The sequence below is a fragment of the Quercus robur genome, chromosome 4, assembly GCF_932294415.1.
Source record: "Quercus robur chromosome 4, dhQueRobu3.1, whole genome shotgun sequence".
Taxonomy (NCBI): Eukaryota; Viridiplantae; Streptophyta; class Magnoliopsida; order Fagales; family Fagaceae; genus Quercus; species Quercus robur.
In genome coordinates this window covers 82,466,702-82,487,107 of record NC_065537.1, presented here as the reverse complement: position 1 = coordinate 82,487,107, position 20,406 = coordinate 82,466,702, and the positions used below count along the sequence as shown (strand labels likewise).

Genomic DNA, 20,406 nt, shown 5'->3' with positions numbered 1-20,406 from the left:
TTTGAGTTTGACTCGATAAAAAACTCATTCATTTTGTTTGTTCATAAACAACTTGAATTTGGCTCGATAGTATACTTATGTTGGATCTTGAGCTCAAGCTTGGCTTGATTTATTAATCAAGTCTAACTCAAGTTTTTAAATTTTTTTACGAGTCAAACTTGAAACTCAACTCATTTACAATCCTACCCACAAACCCCCTTTTTTTTCTTCTATAAAAAATGAAAATAATACAATAGATAATCTATAACCCTAGTTAGCATTTTTGGCTCCCTCTCTCCCTCTATCGACTTCCCCCTTCCTTTATTGGATCAGACTTTTTGTGGGTTTATTAACACTTAAACTAGGAGCTCAAAAATCCAGATCCCATTCTCTATTGGGCCAAGCAACAAAGGGCTTTTGCTTGTAGCCCATACTTCTATATCCCCCAAAACTTATTTCTGTTTTCTTCACTTCAACATTTGCGTCTTGCTGCAAATCAAAAGCGGGAAAGGATCACAGAAAATCAAGGGCACTCTTTTCTCTCTCTCTCTTTGCTCCTTCCCTTTACAACTCTTCATCCCCAGAGTCTCATTTAAGGTACAATTTTCTTTTATATATGCACTCTTCACTCTCACACACAGACACAAACTTTTTTATTTTTTATTTTTTATAGTCCAAAGCCACTAAAACCCAATTCTTCATCAAAACCCAACTTGTATCTTTGTCTCTCATATGCAATTTTTTATATTTTCTTGATAACCCTTTTATTGAATTGCTTTTTTCCTCAGTTGGGTTTGAAAAAAGGTTGTCTTATTTTGTTGACACAGAATAATCTTAAAAGAGTTAGTTGAGAAAACCCAAGTTTAAGATATGGTAAGTTTCTCTCTCCTCTATGTTGTGTTTTTTTCAGTTTTAGATTTGTTGGAATTTTATATTGGGGTTGCTTATATATATACATATATATTGATGGGTGGTTTTGTTATAGTCAGGAAGCAGGAAAGAAACAGTTTTGGACTTGGCAAAGTTTGTGGACAAAGGTGTCCAAGTCAAGCTCACTGGTGGTAGACAAGGTTATTGTTACATAACTTTCATTTTTTGAGTTAATTATGTGTATAAAACTGAATAGCATATGCCAATGAGCTCTAGCTGATTACCAAACTCAAACCCGCAACACATCAATTGGGCAAGAGAATAAAATTAAAAAAAAAAAAAAATTTGTTGCATACCAAATTTAATAACTTAGAGATGTGGTTTAAATAGATATTCAATGTGAAAGTATTTGAACCCAATAGGATATCTATCCACATAACTTAGTTTCATTAGGAATATGAAATATGTTTATTGCTTTTGAGAGCTTCAACACTAGCAATTTTAGGCTTCTGAAGGCAGAAACTAGAGTGATTTTAACTATGGAAGTTTTTTCTATGGAATACGGGAAGTTGTAAATACTAAATCTTGTGTTTGATTATGGCAGTGACTCTTGAAAGCAAAAAGAGCCACCATGTTGACTAAAATTGACCTTATCAATCCTAGTTCTTTAGGGTAGTTTTTTGGGGGGTCATTAGGATGGATTGGACCCTGTTGGATTCCTTTTACATCTAACTTTTCTTTATTGGATTCCTTTTACTGGGGTTTATGATGCTCTGAATATTGACAATTTATATCAAACAGCAACTATGTTGGGTCTATAATTAAATGAAATATTGTCATTACTGATCAAGTATGACTATGTAACCTTTTTTTTTTTTTTTCCTTTTTTGGGTTGCAGTGACAGGGACTCTAAAAGGATATGATCAGTTACTAAACCTTGTTTTGGATGAAGCTGTAGAGTTTTTGAGAGGTAGTTACTTCATGGTTTCCTGACTATTGCTTATGAGGTTGTGTGTGTATGGTTTTAATGCTTATGTTCAAACTGATCAAATGGTTGTGCTAGTATTTGATCAGTTATTAAACCTTGCTTTGGATGAAGCCATAAATTTTTGAGAGGCCGTAACTTCATGGCTTACTGGCAGTTGTTATGACTCTGTGTGTGTGTGTGGGTGTAACTAGTTAGCTCTTTGGTTTTGATGCATCAGTTCAAACTATTGGTTGTGGTTGTATTTTGACCTTTTTGAACATTTATTCATCTATACTTAGTGGGAAAGATAATGTTAATATTAACTCTTCCTAATATTATCATTCTTTGGAATGGAAAACTCATCAAAGTTTCCATGCTGATCATTTTTTTGATACATTTCAAGTGGGGGAGAGGGGGAGTCAGAACCATGTCTTCGTTGGAAACAACAGGAGGTCTAGTTAACCTAAAGGTCATTGGTGTTGCCATGCTGATCATCATCAGTTTTATGTTCCTTTTGTTCAACTAAGCTTATGGAAATCCTTAACTTTATTCCCTGACTCTTCGACTGAGCCCTAATTGTCTCTTAAAATCATTATAAATCAAAGCACAAAAGATAATAATTATTATTATTATTATGGTATTGGATTCTAAATAATCTTGCATCAGATTTGATACCTGAGCTAATCTTCTATATCATCAGTGTCATATCAACCATCCATTGTGCACAATATGAGTCCTTTAATTTTAGATACCAGTTCTCTCAACCCAAGAGAGCGAATTACAAAAGAAAAACAAATATAACATCACATTGGATGTTGGAACATCATGTTTCACTTCACAGGGCCCTAAGTGGGACTTGCATGAGACATGATGGCTTCTTTTTTTCCTCCTGTTCCTTCCCATGCTGGATGGAGCACTATCCAAAATGTAGGTGGCTTCTCTCTAGCACAAGAGAGAACTGAATTCCACTGTAGGGTGTCACATTTTAATGTAACTGTAAGATTTATGCTTCATGTGATAAGTGCACAAGATGATCTCAAATTAAGATATGTTACAATCTGCATCCAATTGTCAAGAGAATACAGGAAGGAACAAAAGCTGTGATGAATTCACAGATGGAAACTTTCAAATTCCTTTTCTTCCCATATGATTTAATAGCAACAGAATGACATTAGATTAATTTAGATTTAGGTATGTATGCTCTCTCTATTGCTGTTTGTGCTTCTGGTTCTTAATTCTTTGCAATCTAGATCCTTTTATTTATTTTTTATTTTTTATATGTAAATATGGTAATACATTTTGGTCGAGTTACATGAGCCATTTTTTATGTTAATTTGGTCACTTTAAACATGATCCCTGTTGAGTTCCATGGCCATTTGTTATGGGGGGGCTATTGCCATATGGAGATTATTTAGCTCTTACTTATAAAAGAATATATTCATGGAGTAAATTGTAGGGTCAACTAGAATAGTGATGGGTGGTAACAATGTGGAGAGTGATGAAGTTCAGGTACACACCATAAGAGTTGAAGTGAAAGTACCTAAAGAAATGTTCATTGTTTCTAACAAAAGTAAGCGTACAAGGAGAACTTTAAGTTTGATTTGTCAATGAACTCTAGTTCAAATGACACCTCTATGTAAGAGTAAGGTGGAGGGTGAGGTCATGAGTTCAAGACCAGTTGAGTTTGTATGCAATTTACTAGTTTTAAAAAAAGAAGTTTATTTTATAAGGATAAACTATGGAAGGACTTATCAAAAAAATGATAAACTATGATAGGGAACCATCTTGACAGGATTGATAGGGTGTCGCCCTTCTTTTACATATTTTGGAAAGACAATGGTTGAAATCTTTTACATTTGCAAGAGTTACTAGAGCCAATTGATTTAATTCTTTTATTATATTTGAGTGGTGGATAACATTAAATACATAAACCAAAAAAAGTTAGTCTTTAAACGAAAGGTGAAAAAAGAGACAAGAAGCATTATGTTTACATTCCAATGTAGTTTCCTCTTCTAGATAATATTGGAAAAGCTAACCAAAGTATGCAAAAATGGATGATGCACTATCAATCTTGATGCTGCACTGCCTTATCATGGATTGTCCTACTTTATATATACGGCATATTGAAATTAACAGTATTAAAATAAATAAATAAAGGCTACTGTGTGCCTATAACCTATCAAAACACAAGGAACGTGATCTTTGGCCTATCCTTTAGTGTTCTGTTTAATTTTTATTTAGAAGGCTAACAGGTAGTGAATGCCAATTAAAAGATATGAGCCTCTTTGCTTAATTGTGACATTTTTGCAAATCCCATTGATTCAAGTGGTGAGACACCATATGGGGTGAATCACCATGGTGAGACTTCATGTTCTATCCTATCATTTTTGGGTATTTGGGCAGCTTGACTATTCCAAATTTCAAGGCCTTGTAGTTCAGATGGGCTTTTACCGTTAAAAAAGGGAGAGTGAGTTTTGGCCTTGCCTTCATTAGCTCAATTTTACTCCAAATGATTATATGTGATTAAAGGTGTAATATGCTAAGTTACATGCTTTCAAATTGTTATCGTCTAAAAAGTAAGAAGTAAAAGTTCCATTTAAACAGTTTGATGGCTATCTTTATTAGAAGATGTAGAGTCACATGTATCTGACACTTCACCGATTCAGAAGTTTCACAAATTTGATGGCTAGATAACTGGGATCTAGAAGGCCTAGGTGCCACATAATGCAGAAGATTGTAGTAGTTATCAGTACTTAGTTCATATGCATGTAGCCACCCACATTTAGCAAGTATCTTCCTGAAGGTTTGTACTAACCTGCAGCTGTTGAACAATGATAGCAATCTGTTCTAATTTGAACAGTTTTTGACAGTAATCAATGTCAAGTAGTCAATAAGAGAGCCAAAAAGCCTAAAAGCAACCCACATTGGACGTGTATTTTCTTGAATTCATTTCTGGGCTTCTTTTGTATCATGTGGTGTTTTTTTTTTTGTGTGTAAATGTCATGCACCTTTATATATTTGCCTTATCTTTGCCAAGAAGCCTTGTAGTGATATATTGTAATTTATACAATTTTTTGAAGTTTCTAGACAAATTAACTTGGAATATTTTGCCCTTGTTCTGCAGATCCTGATGATCCACTGAAGACTACTGATCAGACCAGGCGCCTGGGCCTAATAGTATGTTCTCTTCCAGTATATGCATTTGTTAATGAATATAAGCATCTACCATGTCAGTGTGTAACCCAAAGCATGGATTTAAATATTGCTGTTACAAGACACATTGCCACGCCCTCTGACTTATTTGTGATGAAAATCATCATCTTTTGAATTTGCTAGACCATTTGATATGAAAAATAAAAAATAAAAAATAAAAAATTTGCCCTTTTACTTATTCTCAGACGTTTGAATTGGTTAAATGACAGTGAGATTTTGAACTGCCCAATACCATTAGATCAACCTCATAACTATCATGTCAATTTTTTTACTGTAAGATAGTTGCAGAAAAGATATTTTTGTCATAGAGACTTGAATTATAGGATCCAAACATGATGCTCAATAAATATTTTTCTGATACTGCTTGAAGCCACCTTTCTTGTGAAAGCCTACTGACGGCAAGTAACTTAAGTTTTTGGCACAATTCTCTTTATAGTAATAATAAGCTGCCATTGGCATTACTTGGTACAAGACAAGACATCTTTGAATTGCCGGGAATCTCTTTAAAGTGGTATGATTCAATAGGACGTGTTTTAATAATGTACATCAATACTTTTCAAGATTCTTTTGTGTTCTTGTGAATTATTTGATGAGTGCCCTATCGTTTTCAATATAACTGGCTTCCCAACTTGCTTGCTTTTTGTTCTGAAGTTTGTACCAAAAAGAGAATGCCGGTAACAGTAACATGGATTCTGAGTCATTAAGAAAGAGAAAAATTCACTGTTGCACTTTTCTATTCATTGTTGCATTAAGAAAGAGAAAAGCTCAATCTAGCAGCTTTTTATTCAATACTGCATTATATGAGGAAAAATAAAAGGCTGGATCAGTGACTGGTCACTCAAATTTGAGAAAAAAATAGCACCTATTACAATGTTAGAGCATTGAATTTAAATATTGGGTGGTGAAAGGAAATAATTTAAGTCATTATTTTCCTGAATATATGTGAGGAAGAGAAAGACACTAGCAAAAACTTTAAACAATCTTCAATGATTTTTGTTCTTTCAATTTTGTTTTCTTGTTAGAGGTAAACAATCTTTGATGGTGAGTTATCATGCTGCAGGTTTGCAGGGGAACCGCTGTAATGCTTGTGTCCCCGACAGACGGCACAGATGAGATTGCCAACCCTTTTATCCAGCCAGAAGGGGCCTAGGCATATATCTTTTTGTAATTTAATCAGTGATCTAAATCTGTATGCTTTAACCAGTTTAATTCTAAGAAACCTTAATGGGGAGAAGTTAGTGATGAGCCTCATTTTAAAGGCTTACTTTGCAGACTTGAATGTTGTCATCTCTGGACTAAAGTAGTAAGATCGTTATCTTTCTTTGTTTTCTTTTGAACTGAATTGATGAATATGCTAGAGGTGGTTTGAAGGCCCACTGGAAATTGACAAACTCATAGTGGAGTTGCCCCATGTTAATGCACTAGTCTGCAGACTGTAGTTGTCCACATGGAAAGAGAATGACAGGAAAGAAAGTAGAGTTACCCCTTTTTCCCCACTACACCCAAATGTCTCATAGTTGGAAGAAATATTCCAGACCTTGTGTACCATACCTTTCTTTCACATAAATGTGGGACTCATGCATAGGGATCCACATGTGAGGTCTATTTTTATGTGATAGTAAGGAGTAACGGACAAGGTGTACTAAATAATTTTACCTCAAAGTTATTTCCTTGCTACCACATTTAAACTATTGTTTAGATATAAAATTTCACTACGGCTTTATCTTTCTGATAAAAGGAAAGATACATATTTCCTCGAAGCATGTGAATTTGAATTTAGGTTTTCAGTATGGATGATGAATTTCATGCATTGGATATATACATTGTTAGTCCTACAACTGTCTCAAACTTGACAAAGCCACCAAAGATGCAACATGAAAGTGAGTAAATCGGTTAGAAAAGGAGTATTTTAACTTACAAAGCTGTGCATTTATCTTTTCAAGTTGGATGTTCTTTAAGAAATAAATTCACAGTTGGGCAGACTGTGGAAGATCTTATCAATGAAGTAGTCTGTTGTTTAGATAGCAAGTTAAGGGCTGTTTGGTTTGTGTTTTCAAACAACAATTTTCAGTTTTTAAACAATATTACACGTATTTTTACACATTTTTTTCACTCATACATATTTTCACACATATTTTTATACAACAATTTTCAATTTTTAAACACATATACCGTACGGGCTTTAGCTGTCTAGATGTGACTTTTCTTAGTTGGGAAATATATTTGTTTATTTATTTATTTTTCCTCTGCCCAATGATTTTATAAAAGACTGCTTTTGATGGTGGGGAAGCCAATGAAGTAATGAGACACTTTCGGTTTTCTGACAGCTATTTGTTGAATAGAAAATTGTTTGTATTGCTGTTTTGATACCCACTCTCTCATTGGATATATTGTTACTTAAAATATTTTAAAGAATTTTCCTTAAATAAAACAAAGTTCTTTTTCAAATAATGTATTATTGAAATTTCTTGGACTTCTTCAACTACACTGTTCCTTTATTCATTAAGACTACTGTCTACTGATTCTTGGACATATATGTATGGCTGTCCTAATTGTTTTTGAGTTAACTATGATGAACTTGGAATTATGCTTAATGGGTCATGTGAATTTTTCTCTTATTTCAAATTATTTGACAGAAAATTAAAGATATGTCTCTGCATAATTCAGCAATTTTTTTTAATGCATTTTCTGATTTTTTTTTTTTTTTTTTTTTTTGGGTATGGGATTGTAATTGAATACCGAGAAATGTTTATGTGATTGATTCTGGTTTGATGGTTAACTTTGCAAGACAACCTTGGCACTAGCCAAAATCAAGCACCACCCATCTAATTATTTAGAATAATGTTTTCCCAATACTTCATATAAAATATTCATAATGGAGTCAAGGTGGCTTTTTATTCAAACAAATAATCCAAAAAACAAAACAGAAGGGGACATCTCTATGGGGAAAGGAAAATTGTGAAACATGTGGGATGCTTAGTTGTCTCTCTCTCTCTCTCTCTCTCTCTCTCTTAAGGAAAGCAATTTGTTAGAATAAAGGGACAAGAAAATCTGTCCAGACAGTAAATAGGAAAAAGAAAAACCTATATTTTGATTGAAAATATCATCCATCTGCTGTATGTAGCAAGTGTCTCACAACATATGAATCTTATGCTCACAATATATAGATCTTACATGTCAATCACAGACTTGCATTATATATGAAATTCACAGTAAATACTACTTTGATTCAGTAATTGAATATACTCTATAATAGGGATGCATGAGATAACTGTTTTTTTTTTTTTAGTGGAAAAATGAGAGTATTCAATGTTTTTCAAGCATCTAACTATTCCTTCCTAGATTATTACAAGAAAGTACCCCTTAAAGTGGCCTTAAGATGCTATTTACAAGTTTAAAAACTAGGACCTCGTAGGTATCACAACGTATTAAGAATCACTACACCAGCCTCTCTGGGGTTCATTAGAAATAACTTCACAATGACATTCGCCAGTTGCTTTATGGTCTTGGATTTTAGCATATCTCTTGCAAGATAATTATATCTATCTCCGAAAAGTTACTAGACAACAGATAGGCAACTTGGCTATTTTGTGGACAAATTGCAATTGACCCGTTCTTGTAAGGGTCGATTCATGATCTAATTGAGCACTACGAGTTATGGCCTTCACCAGACAAAAGTAACAGCAAAACTGCTAGGAGTAGTTTCTTTTAATTTTCATTAACTAAAAGTGGTTAATCAGACACACACACACACATATATATATATATATATATATGACAGCGGTCACCTCTAGAAGCTTTTCCATTCTTCTTTTCTAATTAAGAAACTCTCTCTCTCTCCCCCTCTATATATATCAGCTGTTATCTTTAGAAATTTCTTCATTCTTCTTTTCCAATTAAGAATCTCTCTCTCTCTCTCTCTCTCTCTCTCTTTTTGAGAAATAATTACAACATGCTACTAACATCGCAGCTCTAACCCTTTCCCCCTTAAGCTCCTAAGCACTTTGTGCATGGAGAGGTGTCAATTCAGCTATAAGGCCTTTGAGAAACTCTCTCTCTCTCTCTCAGGAAAGGAACAATCAGCTCTCATTCTACTGAGCACCAATTGTAGTATTAACTGTCACCTTTAGAAGTTTCTCCATTCTTCTTAATGAAGAATAAGTATGGAGAAGTTTCTAGAGGTAACAGCTGGCATTACAGCTGGTGCTTAGCATAATGAGAGCCGATTGTCCTTCTCCTAAGAGAGAGAGAGAATTTCTTAATTGGAAAAGAATAATGGTAAGCTTCTAAAGGTGACATCTGGTACTACAGCTGGTGCTCAGCAGAATGAGAAGCGGTTGTCCCTCTCCTATCCCTATAAATACCTCCCCCCCCCCCCCCCCTCCTCCTCCTCGAAATACACACTACAAGACACACTAACAAAACTTCATATATAACAACAAAATCCATGTATCAATAACAAAAATCTATACAATGACCTCAACTTCCATTTATTTCTTATTAAAGAGAATATGTCAAATTCATAAGATGTTTTCGTCTTTGACCAAATTTGTTAGCAAATCATAATCAGTTTCAAATTTTCAATACCTTTAAGTCATTTCATTGATCAAACAACCTAACAAAACGTTTTTATTTTTTCATTTTTTTTATTATAGGTGGAGAGATTAGGGAGTTGAATCGAGACTCAAGAGGTGATTTTTTGGATGGTTTTAAGTCTATTATATTTAGGTTAAGTCTTGGAATCAAAAATTTCTCAAAGTGACCATTCCAATTTCCATGTCATTGGGCCAATGCAGCTTTTTTTCATATTGATTTGGACGGCTAGTACCACCAGTAGCTGACTTGATTATGATGCCAATAAAACAATGGGTCCCTTTGCCAACAGGTTTTCCCTAGGGCTGTGGGGCAAAGCTACTTTGGATCCATTTTTTCGAGACTAAGTTTGGCTGGAAGCTTGCAAGAAAGATTCCAACAAATAACTTTCATTTTATAAAAAACGTGGTTTTCATTGGAATTTAATTTAATTGTGAAAATGACTAGAACTGAATATGATTTTCTTCTCTCTATTAAAATTTCACACATGTTGGATACCTCCTAAGCTATGAACCTTATAAGCACAATACAAATTGTTAGGTGTTAGGAGTATTCATTTTCAAGTGAGTTTGACATTTGATTAAGAGTTTTGTGGTTTACTGACATACTAATATTATCTGATTCTTTTTATGAGAAGAATCTGAGTTAAAATTTCTCTTTTGCGTTTGTTGTGAAAATGACTAGAACCGAATATTATTTCCTTTTCCCTATTAAAATTTCACACATATTGGATACTCATAAGCTATGAACCTTACAAGCATAATACAAATTGTTAGGACTTAGGAGTTAGGAGTATTCATTTTCATCTCTTTCTTTTTATTGGTGTACGTACAATTTTTATTTTTTTGAGAAATTAATTAGGTGTAATATGTTTTGTAGTTTATTGACATATTAACATTGTCTGATTCTTCTCAATACGAGTTAAAATTTCCCTTTCACGTTTGTTGTAAGTAATTACAATAATAAATTACTAATAAATAAATAAATAAAAGAGTTTGACCTTACCATTATACATTTTATACACTTATTTCCTTGAACCATTAAGTAAGTTTTGTAGATGTTCAAACTTCAAACTATAAATTGTGATAGGGAGTTTATCCTTTCCATCCACTTGTGTTTTGATTTGTTGACATTGAAACATTTGTTGACTCTTGTGAATTACCTTTTGTTAATTTTCATGTTGTTCCTCTTCCTTCAAATTAATGCATTAAACTAAGTTCATTTTATTTTTTTTGGTAATGCCAGTAAGACACAAATTTTCACAATATTTTTTTATTACTTATTATGGTGTTCTCAACGATACAATATTGACTATTAATATCTCTTTTTTTTTATTGTGCACCAATTAGAATATGCGACCTCAATAAAAATGAAAAATAAAAATCGATTTGACATTGAACTTATCGTTTACCTTTTTGGTTGACCATAATAATTTATGAGTGAGCCAACTTGTTCGATAGCAATATATGCATGCCTATGGTCCAATTGTGAACAACTTGGGCTACTTGAAGATTTTCAACATATTGACTTTTAAAAAAGGTATAAATGGCTGAAGCTTCTGGGTTTTTTTTTTTTTTTTTTTTTTCCCTGATTTTTCAACTGCATAGTGAGAAAGATTAAATCTGGTAGGCTTAACTTGCTCTACAAGTTGGAGAAGTAGTCATCAATAATTATGTTTGTCAAACAACTTGCATTAAAAGTTAAAACTATAATGGGAATTTTTTGGTTCAATTTTTAGTGAATTACCAAAAAGAAGAGGAAAATGTTGGGTTTGAGGTCGATAAAAATCTTATTTTGTACAAATAAGGCTATAATTGAGTTTGGTTTGAAAAAAGAGCTACTTTATGTTCGTTTGTTTGGTGAACAAGATTGAATATTATATTTTTATTTGTGTGCTTGTGTACACTTATATAAACTTAAGATTGAATTGTGTAAGTTTGTAAATAAGTTCATATGATATCAATTTTTAATTTTTAATTTATTGATAATATAATTAGCCTATTTGTAGTAAAAATTCAATGATTTATGAATGGGTAAAAAATTTAAGTCCTAGTTTTACTATATATACGAGAAAAGAGTAAATTAATCAAATAGTTCATAAATATGCTTGAACTTGTTTGACAAAAACATAAACCAAAATTAAACATATAACATTGTTTAGTGATGAGTTCAAGCTTGACTCATGTTCGAAATAAAATTAATTGAACAATCCTAAATTGTTAATACTCAACTTGGTTTAGTTTAAATAAGGAAGAAAAGGCTTTATGCTCTACTTCTTTTTTCCATTCCAATTAAATCAGATTATCAGATCAATTTTTGTCCTTGGGGACCTTATTGTAACAAGGTTATAAGACCCGAGAAAGCAGATAAGTTATCACCAAGAAAGTTCCTATACAAAAGAGTCGGCTACTTTTGAATTTTCATGGACAGATACAAGTTTATCCCATTCTTGTCACGGACCATACATGAACCAAAAGTCCAAACCAAGCATATGATCATCACTAGAACTAACAAACAAACACTAAAACAACTATTAGTTCGAAAATGACACCTTTTTTTTTTCTTTTCATACTTCATCCTTTTATTTATTTTCAAAATGGTAAATTTGGTTCAAAGCTAATACAACTATTCCATTATCTAACTTTTCTTATTTTTTATTTATTTTACAAATGGGAGTATCCGGATCTCTTCGAGTATCTAACTATTCTCTTAGGCATATGCTATCCCTCTATCCCACACATACCAGGTTATTACAAGAAAAAATCCCTTAATGGTGGCCCTAAAATACTGATAAGAGGTTTCGAATCTATCTCATAGATATCATAAAGTCTTAAAACCCACTTTTTTTTTTTACTTCATCCTTTTTTTAATTTCTCAAAATAATAAATTTGGTTTCTAAAGACCTAACCTAAAAATTTAAGCAAGATAAACTTACAACGATATTTAAATCCAAATAAACTGAAATTTCTTAATAACTCATCTCTCGCCCAAGTCTACCAAAAATCAGAATCAAAGATAAATAGGCCAATGATTTGACCAAGACCAAAAATAAAGATAAATAAACCAAGCTCTAATCACATATTAAATTTCCACTTGCTCCAAACATTAAGGTGATAAGAAATACTAATGTAATTACTCATTAATTATCTATCAAACTAGTCATCTTGACAATAATATCATATTGGATGGCTGATATCACTGGTGACAACTTGAGGATATATAACACCAATATTGAATCTCTTTGCAACTAGTTTAATTGGCCTGTATATACCTATTAGTGGGTGTGTTTAAACATGCTTAAACAATTGTTTTTTGACTTCTTTCTCCATGAAAGATCCACTCACCTGATACCAACCACATTAAGCCAATTATACCACAATTGTAAAGAATCCTTTTGTAGCCACAATTTGGGACTATATGTAGCTCCAAATAGATTCTAGCTTTTGTTTTTTTTTTTTTTTTTTTTTTTAAAGAACATATACATTCCTCTATATACACTCTGCATTAATCACTTTTTAATGGAGCAAAACTTATATGGTACTAATTTTTTGCTTACAATTATTCGGTTAGAGTTCTATAGAGAGAATGAGAGGAATTTGAACCCTGTTTGTTCTCATGTAAAGAATTAGATAATATTCACATGTGCGTTTGATCTGTACTGGTTATGACTTCCAATATTAATTTAATTGTCAATTTAAATTTGTATTCTACCAAATAATATAGTCACCTTTAAAAAAATTCAAAAAATTAATACTTATCTTACTTGCCACCAACCCAAATTTTCTAAAAATTCTAAATGCATATATAGCAAGGGCCAAAGGCTACATCTAGCTAGGTGGGACAGCAACGACCCATCATTTTATAGTTTGTGGGTGAAACTTTTATAGAAATTAATAATTTAATTTAAAACCTGTGCCCAAAAAAGAATAGTTCTCTGTAGAGCAAATGATTAGACAACATATATAATACTGAGCAAAATAATAATTTCTGACAAACAGCCACTGAGAAATGTATTTTTTATATATAGTATTATTTCAATGTGTTCCCATATTTTATACGAGTGGGTAGATTCTCATTATTCTTCAAGCATGCTTCACTTTTTTATAAGAAAATTAATAAGTACAATTATTTGCTGGTCCCCAAAAAATATTTTTTTGTCATTATCAATAGTTGCATGGCAATCACAATGTCTCTTTGTATGGAAGACCATGTCTTATATGACACCAACATTAAAAATTGCAAAAGCCAAATTTATTTACAAATGTTGCAAAGAATAATAACTAAACAGTCAAAGCTCAAGGGATTGGTTTTAATGGGAGGAGTCTAATGTTGTGCAAAAGTGATATGTTTTTGTTTTTTTCTAATTAATAAATTGAGAAGATAGTGTAAATTTTTTAGGTGAAAATCTCGAACCCACCTCAGAAGGCATTTATTCCTTAAGACAGTATAATTGGTCTACAAGACTCTTAATTATAAAAAATTAAAGATGATAATATAATAAATAAAAGTTTATGAATCTTAATCTTTATTTATGGATCCAAAATTTAAAAATGTAGGGTTTAAAATCAAACTAATCTTGAACTTTAAGGGTGTAAATTGATTAATTGACTATTATAAATAGGTTAATGAGTGCCCTTAGAATAATTATTAATAAATAATTTCAGAAAAACTTTGACACCATTTTAATAAAAATATATATATATATATATATATATATATATATGTGGGTACACGATTATTTAACGGCCCAAGAATGACGTTGGGCTCGCACATGAAAGATCCCTCACAATAAGAGTTGTAGAGAATGGGCTTAAAAGGCTTGCCTTTGATCACGGGGCGATGGTTCGGTCCTGATTTTAGGGGGACTCATGTAGAAAAGGGTTCAACCTGAACATCCAAGCCCTACAGCTTTGTAGCCTGAGGGGTTGGACTCCTCGGACTTAGTCCGAGGAGCATTAGGTTCTTCCCCTTCTCCTCCTTTTTCTTCCCCCCCCCCCCCCCTTTCTCTTGGCTTTCGTTTCCTTTTATACTCGTATTCCTTCCTCTCTTTAGGGTCCACGTGTGAGCTTTACCTTCGGGGCAGAAGACTTGTCCTATCCGCCCATACCTCAAGTGGTTGGGAGTAGACGTAAAGGTTGAATAGCTTGGTCAAGAATAGGGGCTTGTCAGGCACAGAGTTCTCTGCTACAGTATGGGTAGTCTTTTCACTTATCCTATCCGTGCATTAAACTCCTCCTTGACAATAGGTCTCCTCAGATTAGGCCTTGGGCCTTGATATAGGACGGGCCTGGGTCATGAATTTTCTGGCCCACAATATATATATATATATATATAAAACCCGTCAAAATAATTAATTTTTTTAATAAAAATTTTCAAAAATATTTTCTAAACTAATGCCCTTAAAAAACCTTTTAATTTTTTCGTTATAAGTACGCTTAGATGGAATTATTTCATATTTGGGTCAATTCCTTGATAAAAAGGTACTAGCGACACCAAATTAGGTACAAAGATAAGTTACATTATCATTTCATTTTGGAAGAAGTTTCTAGGCGTATTAGGTTGCTAAAGGTACTTTCTTGTAGGATCCTAGCTGGCTTGTATATTGTTGAGTGCAAATAGAGTTTCAAGTAATATATATATATATATATATATATATATATATATATATATATATTATCATTTTCCACAAAAAAGCTATAGATTCTTTCCTAATCCAACCATTTATATGGTTGGATTTCGGTGGGTAAAGTTAACTTTCCTATATAATACTTGTTAAAAGAGGAAGAGGGAAAAAGAAAGAACTTCTATACCAATCGTGTCTTGACTTTTTTTTTTTTTAAGAGGGTTTTAATTATGGGCATTTGTTCTTGATAATAGTTCTTTATTATCTGATCAAGACACTAATCAGTTTTTGGTATAGGTAAAAATTGAACCCAAAATCTTTTATATAACCATTAGAAACTTTATCAATTGAATTAACTAAAACCCACAGTCGTACTTTGACTTGTTTTCAATGGAAACACACAAATATTCATGATACCTAAAAGATACATTCAGCTAAAAAAAAAAAAAAAAAAGTAGTAATACCTAAGCTAAGATACATCTATGCATAGTCAAAAATTTCATTGGAGATAAATAATAGTTGCAGAGTATCGAAATTGATGCTAGCTAGCACTCATCCAAAGAAAATGAATTATTGATCAACTCGATAGTAACTAGCAACCTTTTGGAATTTTGATGGTGAAGAATCCACCACCTAGACAAAGTGCTTTCATGGTCCTCTCATAAAAAGATTTCCCATATCCACTAGAAAACAACATTTTCATTTCCAAACACCATAGAGTACACAACTTGATTTTGACCCCAATTAGTGTCTTAATGCATATATTCCAACAGTCCCCTTCTTTTTCTAACCAAAAATAACCATACAAAATAAAACAGTCGAAATACGAGTCTTATAATTTAATTGATACCTCTTTATGTACAAATATTTGGAGGTTTAAAAGGAAAATAATTCAAACTGCGAGATTAGTTATATGTTATAACTACCTTAAAAAAAATAAAACGGTCAAAATAATTAAAATTTTAAGTGAAAATCAAAATAATGCTACTTAATGTTTCCTAAATTTTGATAATATGATAAGACGTAAACCATTCATTTGATCATATAAATAATTAAAATTTTAGTAATTTTACGGTAGAGTTACACTAAAAACTTAAGAGAATCTTAATCTTTAAGGAAGGTATTAGATAAGATACTCTCTTACGTTTGTTCTTATTCACTTTATCATGTACGGTATTCTCATAAATATATTAATTGACCATCGATTATTGATGCATGAATCTCACCAAAAGATGCAAAACAACAACAAATATTTATTATATGCTATCTCCAACATAAATTTGAAAAGAACCAAATCTCCTTATTTAAAAACAGAGTTTAGTGAACACGTTGCATGCAAAGAGCGGCTCAAAGAGTCACAATAGGCAAGTGGTCCATAAAGTATATAGAAATCCCAGTTACTGTGACACCATCGTATATTACAAATGCACTAATAAACTAATGTTACGTCTAATAATAATTTCATAATAAATCTTAAATGACAAACTATTATTAGTTCTAATCTAAACTTATCATTTGACTTTCTCGAAGAAAAAAAAAAAAAAAAAAAAACTTATCATTTGAATTATTTTTTTATGTACTAATAATAGTTTGTCACCTAAAATTTGTTTTGAAAATATTGTAAACGCAGCATTTCCGCTAATAATCACCCCACCAGCAATCTCAAGGGTCACTTCTTTTCTTTTCTTTTTTAATTTAATAGAAACATGTGTCACTTTAAAAACAAATAAGGGCTAGCAAGTTGTGTTTAGGACTCGTTGCAATTGGCCTACTTCCCTCTCGGTCTAGAACTCGCATTCTTGTGCCTAATAACAAATAAAATAAGAGCAAGCAAGTTGAATTTGGGAGTTGGGACCCATTTCCCATTGGCCAACTTCCGTCTAGAACTTGCAATCTTGTATAATAATAGTAATAATCCTAAATGAATCAAAAATTTAGATCACAGCTAACAGATACTTTCAAATTAAACCTTATAAATTTGTTAGTCTCATGTAGAACTTGCTGACTTTGACCATGTAATAGGGTGAACCGGTGCCTGAAGTACAAGTTCAATAAAATAACAAAAACTAAAAAATAAGAGTAATGTTAGGGACACATTTATTCTCTTTTTAATTGAGAATGACTTAATTCTTTTCTTCTTCTTTTTTTGATGGGAATGATTTAATTCTTTAAAAAGAAAGCACTTCAATAAAATTAGCACTCATTAACCGGACCTAATATAATTTTAGCTTTTGAGGCATATTTTTCAATCAAAACAACACAAATAGCATTTCACTTTCATGTCCCTCAAAGGTCAAACATGCTCACAATTCGCAACTTCACCAAATAACAAAAACTCAAAAACAAGATGAATATTAGGAAGACACTCATTCCTCCTCTTTTAATTGAGAATGGTTTTTAGTTCCTTAGAAATAGTCCTCCTATTTCTATCTTTGTAAAAAATCGCAACAAACATCGGTACTCATTAATTGGACCCAATATAATTTTACCTTTTTTGGGGAGCATATTTTTCGACCAAAAACACAAATAGCATTTCAATTTCATGTCCCTTAAAGGTCAAACATGCTCACAATTCGCAGCTTCACCAAATAACAAAAACTCAAAAACAAGAGTAATTTTAGGAACACACTCATTCTTTTTTTTTTAATTGAGAATGACTTAGTTCTTTAGAAAAAGTCCTATTGTTGTGAAAAATCGCAACAAACATCGGTACTCGTTATCCCGATCCAATATAATTTTACCTTTTTTGCTAGCATATTTTTCAATCAAAAACAACACAAATAGCATTTCAATTTCACGTCCCTCAAAGGTCAAACATGCTCTCAATTCGCAACTTCACCAAACAAGAGTAATGTTAGAGACTCATTAGTTCCTTAAAATCGCAACAAATATCAAGTTCTCGTTAACCCGACCTAATATAATTTTAACTTTTTTTAAGGGCATATTTTTCTATCAAAAACACAAATAGAATTTCAATTTCATGTCCCTCAAAGGCCAAACATGCTCGCAATTTGCGGCTTCGCAAGCCACCCTTTCAAAATTCAAAGAGTTACAAAAGTTTTATCCCCCAACTATAATATATCTATCTATACCTATCATCCATGACAACCTGTTCATCATCATCATCAACAACGTCATATTGCACCAACCAACTCTCAATCACAACCGTCCAATCAATAACACGTTCCCCGAGATCCCCCATCCCCCAATACCACACGCAAACGTTCCTATCACTCCAACTTTACAGCTTTGTCCTTTATATATATCTATTTACCATATTTGTTCCCCAGTTTCGCTCCACACACGTGTCAATTCCCCATTCGACCAGCTTAGTACCAATCATGTCAACGTAGCAAAATTCCACCCACGATATAACTCGTATAAAATATCGCGATATAACCAATGACACAAAGTGGGACCAACCGACTTTTTAACCTCCACAACGGAATTTTCCAGTTACAACCACACGAAATTACCATTATAACCCCATACAAATTTATCAAATTTGGGTAAAAAAAAAAAAAAAAAAGACAAAGATCAGAGACACAATAATTTTCATTTCCAACCCAAAAAAAAAAAGCAAAAATTAAAAAAAAACAAAAACAAAAACAAAAATTAATAATAAAAAAAGATAATTAAAGATTGATCGAGAAAACGAAAATCAGAGAGAATTTTGATTTTCTTTTACAACAATTTTTCTCTCTTTTTTTTTTTTTTTTTTCTTCTAAGATTTTCTTTCTTTCTCTAGGATTGAGAGAGGGAGAGATCGTAGCGATCGAATCTCGATCTCTATGAAACTTTTTCAACCTTTTTTTTTTTTTTTGAATATTTCTACAAAATAATAATAATAATAATTTATTATTTAATAATTTCAGACTCTGACAATTTTGGCTGCCTTGACAACCGGATTTTCTCTCGCAATCGCTTCGCGGCCGGCGGCTTTGTAATCGTAGCTGCACACGTGGCGATCGGTGTACCGATGCTCGGCGCAGAAGAGCTCGCCGCACCGGCACCGGAATCCGGTCAACCCTACCTTCCTCCTGCAACCGAAGCACCGGTTCACCTCTCTCTTCACCTCCGATCCGAATCCGAAACTGAACCCCTCCGATCTAACCCGATCCGCCGCCGCCGCCGCCGTCGCAACAACGTCCTCGCTCGTCACCTCCATAGTAGTAGCAGATCTGAACGAACTCGCACTAGATCTATGATGAACCTTCAACATCTTGTTCGATGATGTGGTTGTTGATGAAGAATTTGTTGTTGTTGTTGATGCGTTTGTGTTTGTTGTGGTGGTGGTTGTTGTTGTTGGTGAATTCGAGGTGTTGAAGCAGTTTTGGCACATGTTGTTGGTGGCCGGATTACCGGTGAAACCGCAGTTGTTGATACAAAGAGGGATCTTCTCGTGTACCTTGAACTCGGTCTCTTCTTTTCCGGTTTTCTGAGCCATGGTTGGTTTTGGATCGGTACGATCGGAACGAGCTTTGAGAGTTTCAGAGAGAGAGAGAGAGAGCGAGAGAGAGTTTTTTTTTAGAGAGAGAGAAAGGTTTGGGTTTGGGTTTGGGGGTTTGAGTTTTGGGGAGAGAGAGAGAGAAATGAGGGGAGATTTGAAGGGATTGAAAGGTCGGTAATGGCGATGGAATATGGGCCTCATAGAGACGCGTAGCCAACATTTTTTTTTTTTTTTTTTTTTTGAAGTGAGTGTGAATTTACTAAAATGTCCTTTGATTTAACTAGATTTTTCTTTTTCTTTTTTTTTTAAAATTTTATCCTGAAGATAGTACTGCTTGTAGATTGGGTTCTGACGTGTTAATTTCTTGTCTTTATTAAGATCAGCTTATACACACCCTTTATGTGTGTGATGAGGTTTTTTTTTTTTTTTTTTTAGTGTTATATTTTTTAAAAAAATTTTGGATAAGTTTGTTTTAAAAGTATGGATTAGTAGGTGAGTATTTTATTTTGTAGACATTTTTTTGAAACTTATTTTGTAGGCATTTTAAGTGGACTTGAAAATATATTTTTATTGGGTTGTCCTTAAATTTTTTTCCTATTAAACGTAAGGTTTTGGAGTATTTCTGAACCATATAAAAGTTTAGTCTAAAAACGTAATCCTCCTATAAATAGTATAGATATCATCTCTTTTGTTCTTTTTTTTTTTTTTTTT

General features: G+C 32.7%; 2 protein-coding genes across 4 annotated transcripts; one reads left to right on the top strand and one right to left on the bottom strand.

The window, feature by feature from the left end:
• The first annotated feature begins 322 nt into the window (after positions 1–322).
• On the top strand, positions 323–6,304 carry LOC126723971 (sm-like protein LSM7). Of its 3 annotated transcripts, none has more exons than XM_050428003.1 (6): positions 323–508; positions 807–852; positions 965–1,049; positions 1,748–1,819; positions 4,941–4,993; positions 6,090–6,304. In XM_050428003.1, exons 2-6 carry the CDS (start codon positions 850–852, stop codon positions 6,177–6,179), a joined length of 303 nt encoding a protein of 100 aa, XP_050283960.1. In that variant the 5' UTR covers positions 323–508; positions 807–849; the 3' UTR covers positions 6,180–6,304. The 3 variants fall into 3 exon arrangements, with proteins under 3 accessions (XP_050283960.1, XP_050283959.1, XP_050283957.1); XM_050428002.1 differs by having other exon boundaries at positions 330–576; positions 768–852; XM_050428000.1 differs by having other exon boundaries at positions 334–576.
• Positions 6,305–18,860: 12,556 nt separating this feature from the next.
• LOC126723970 (zinc finger A20 and AN1 domain-containing stress-associated protein 5) lies at positions 18,861–19,882 on the bottom strand. Its single transcript, XM_050427999.1, has one exon. The coding sequence runs from the start codon at positions 19,690–19,692 to the stop codon at positions 19,117–19,119; it is 576 nt and encodes a 191-aa protein (XP_050283956.1). The 5' UTR covers positions 19,693–19,882; the 3' UTR covers positions 18,861–19,116.
• Between the last annotated feature and the right edge of the window lie 524 nt (positions 19,883–20,406).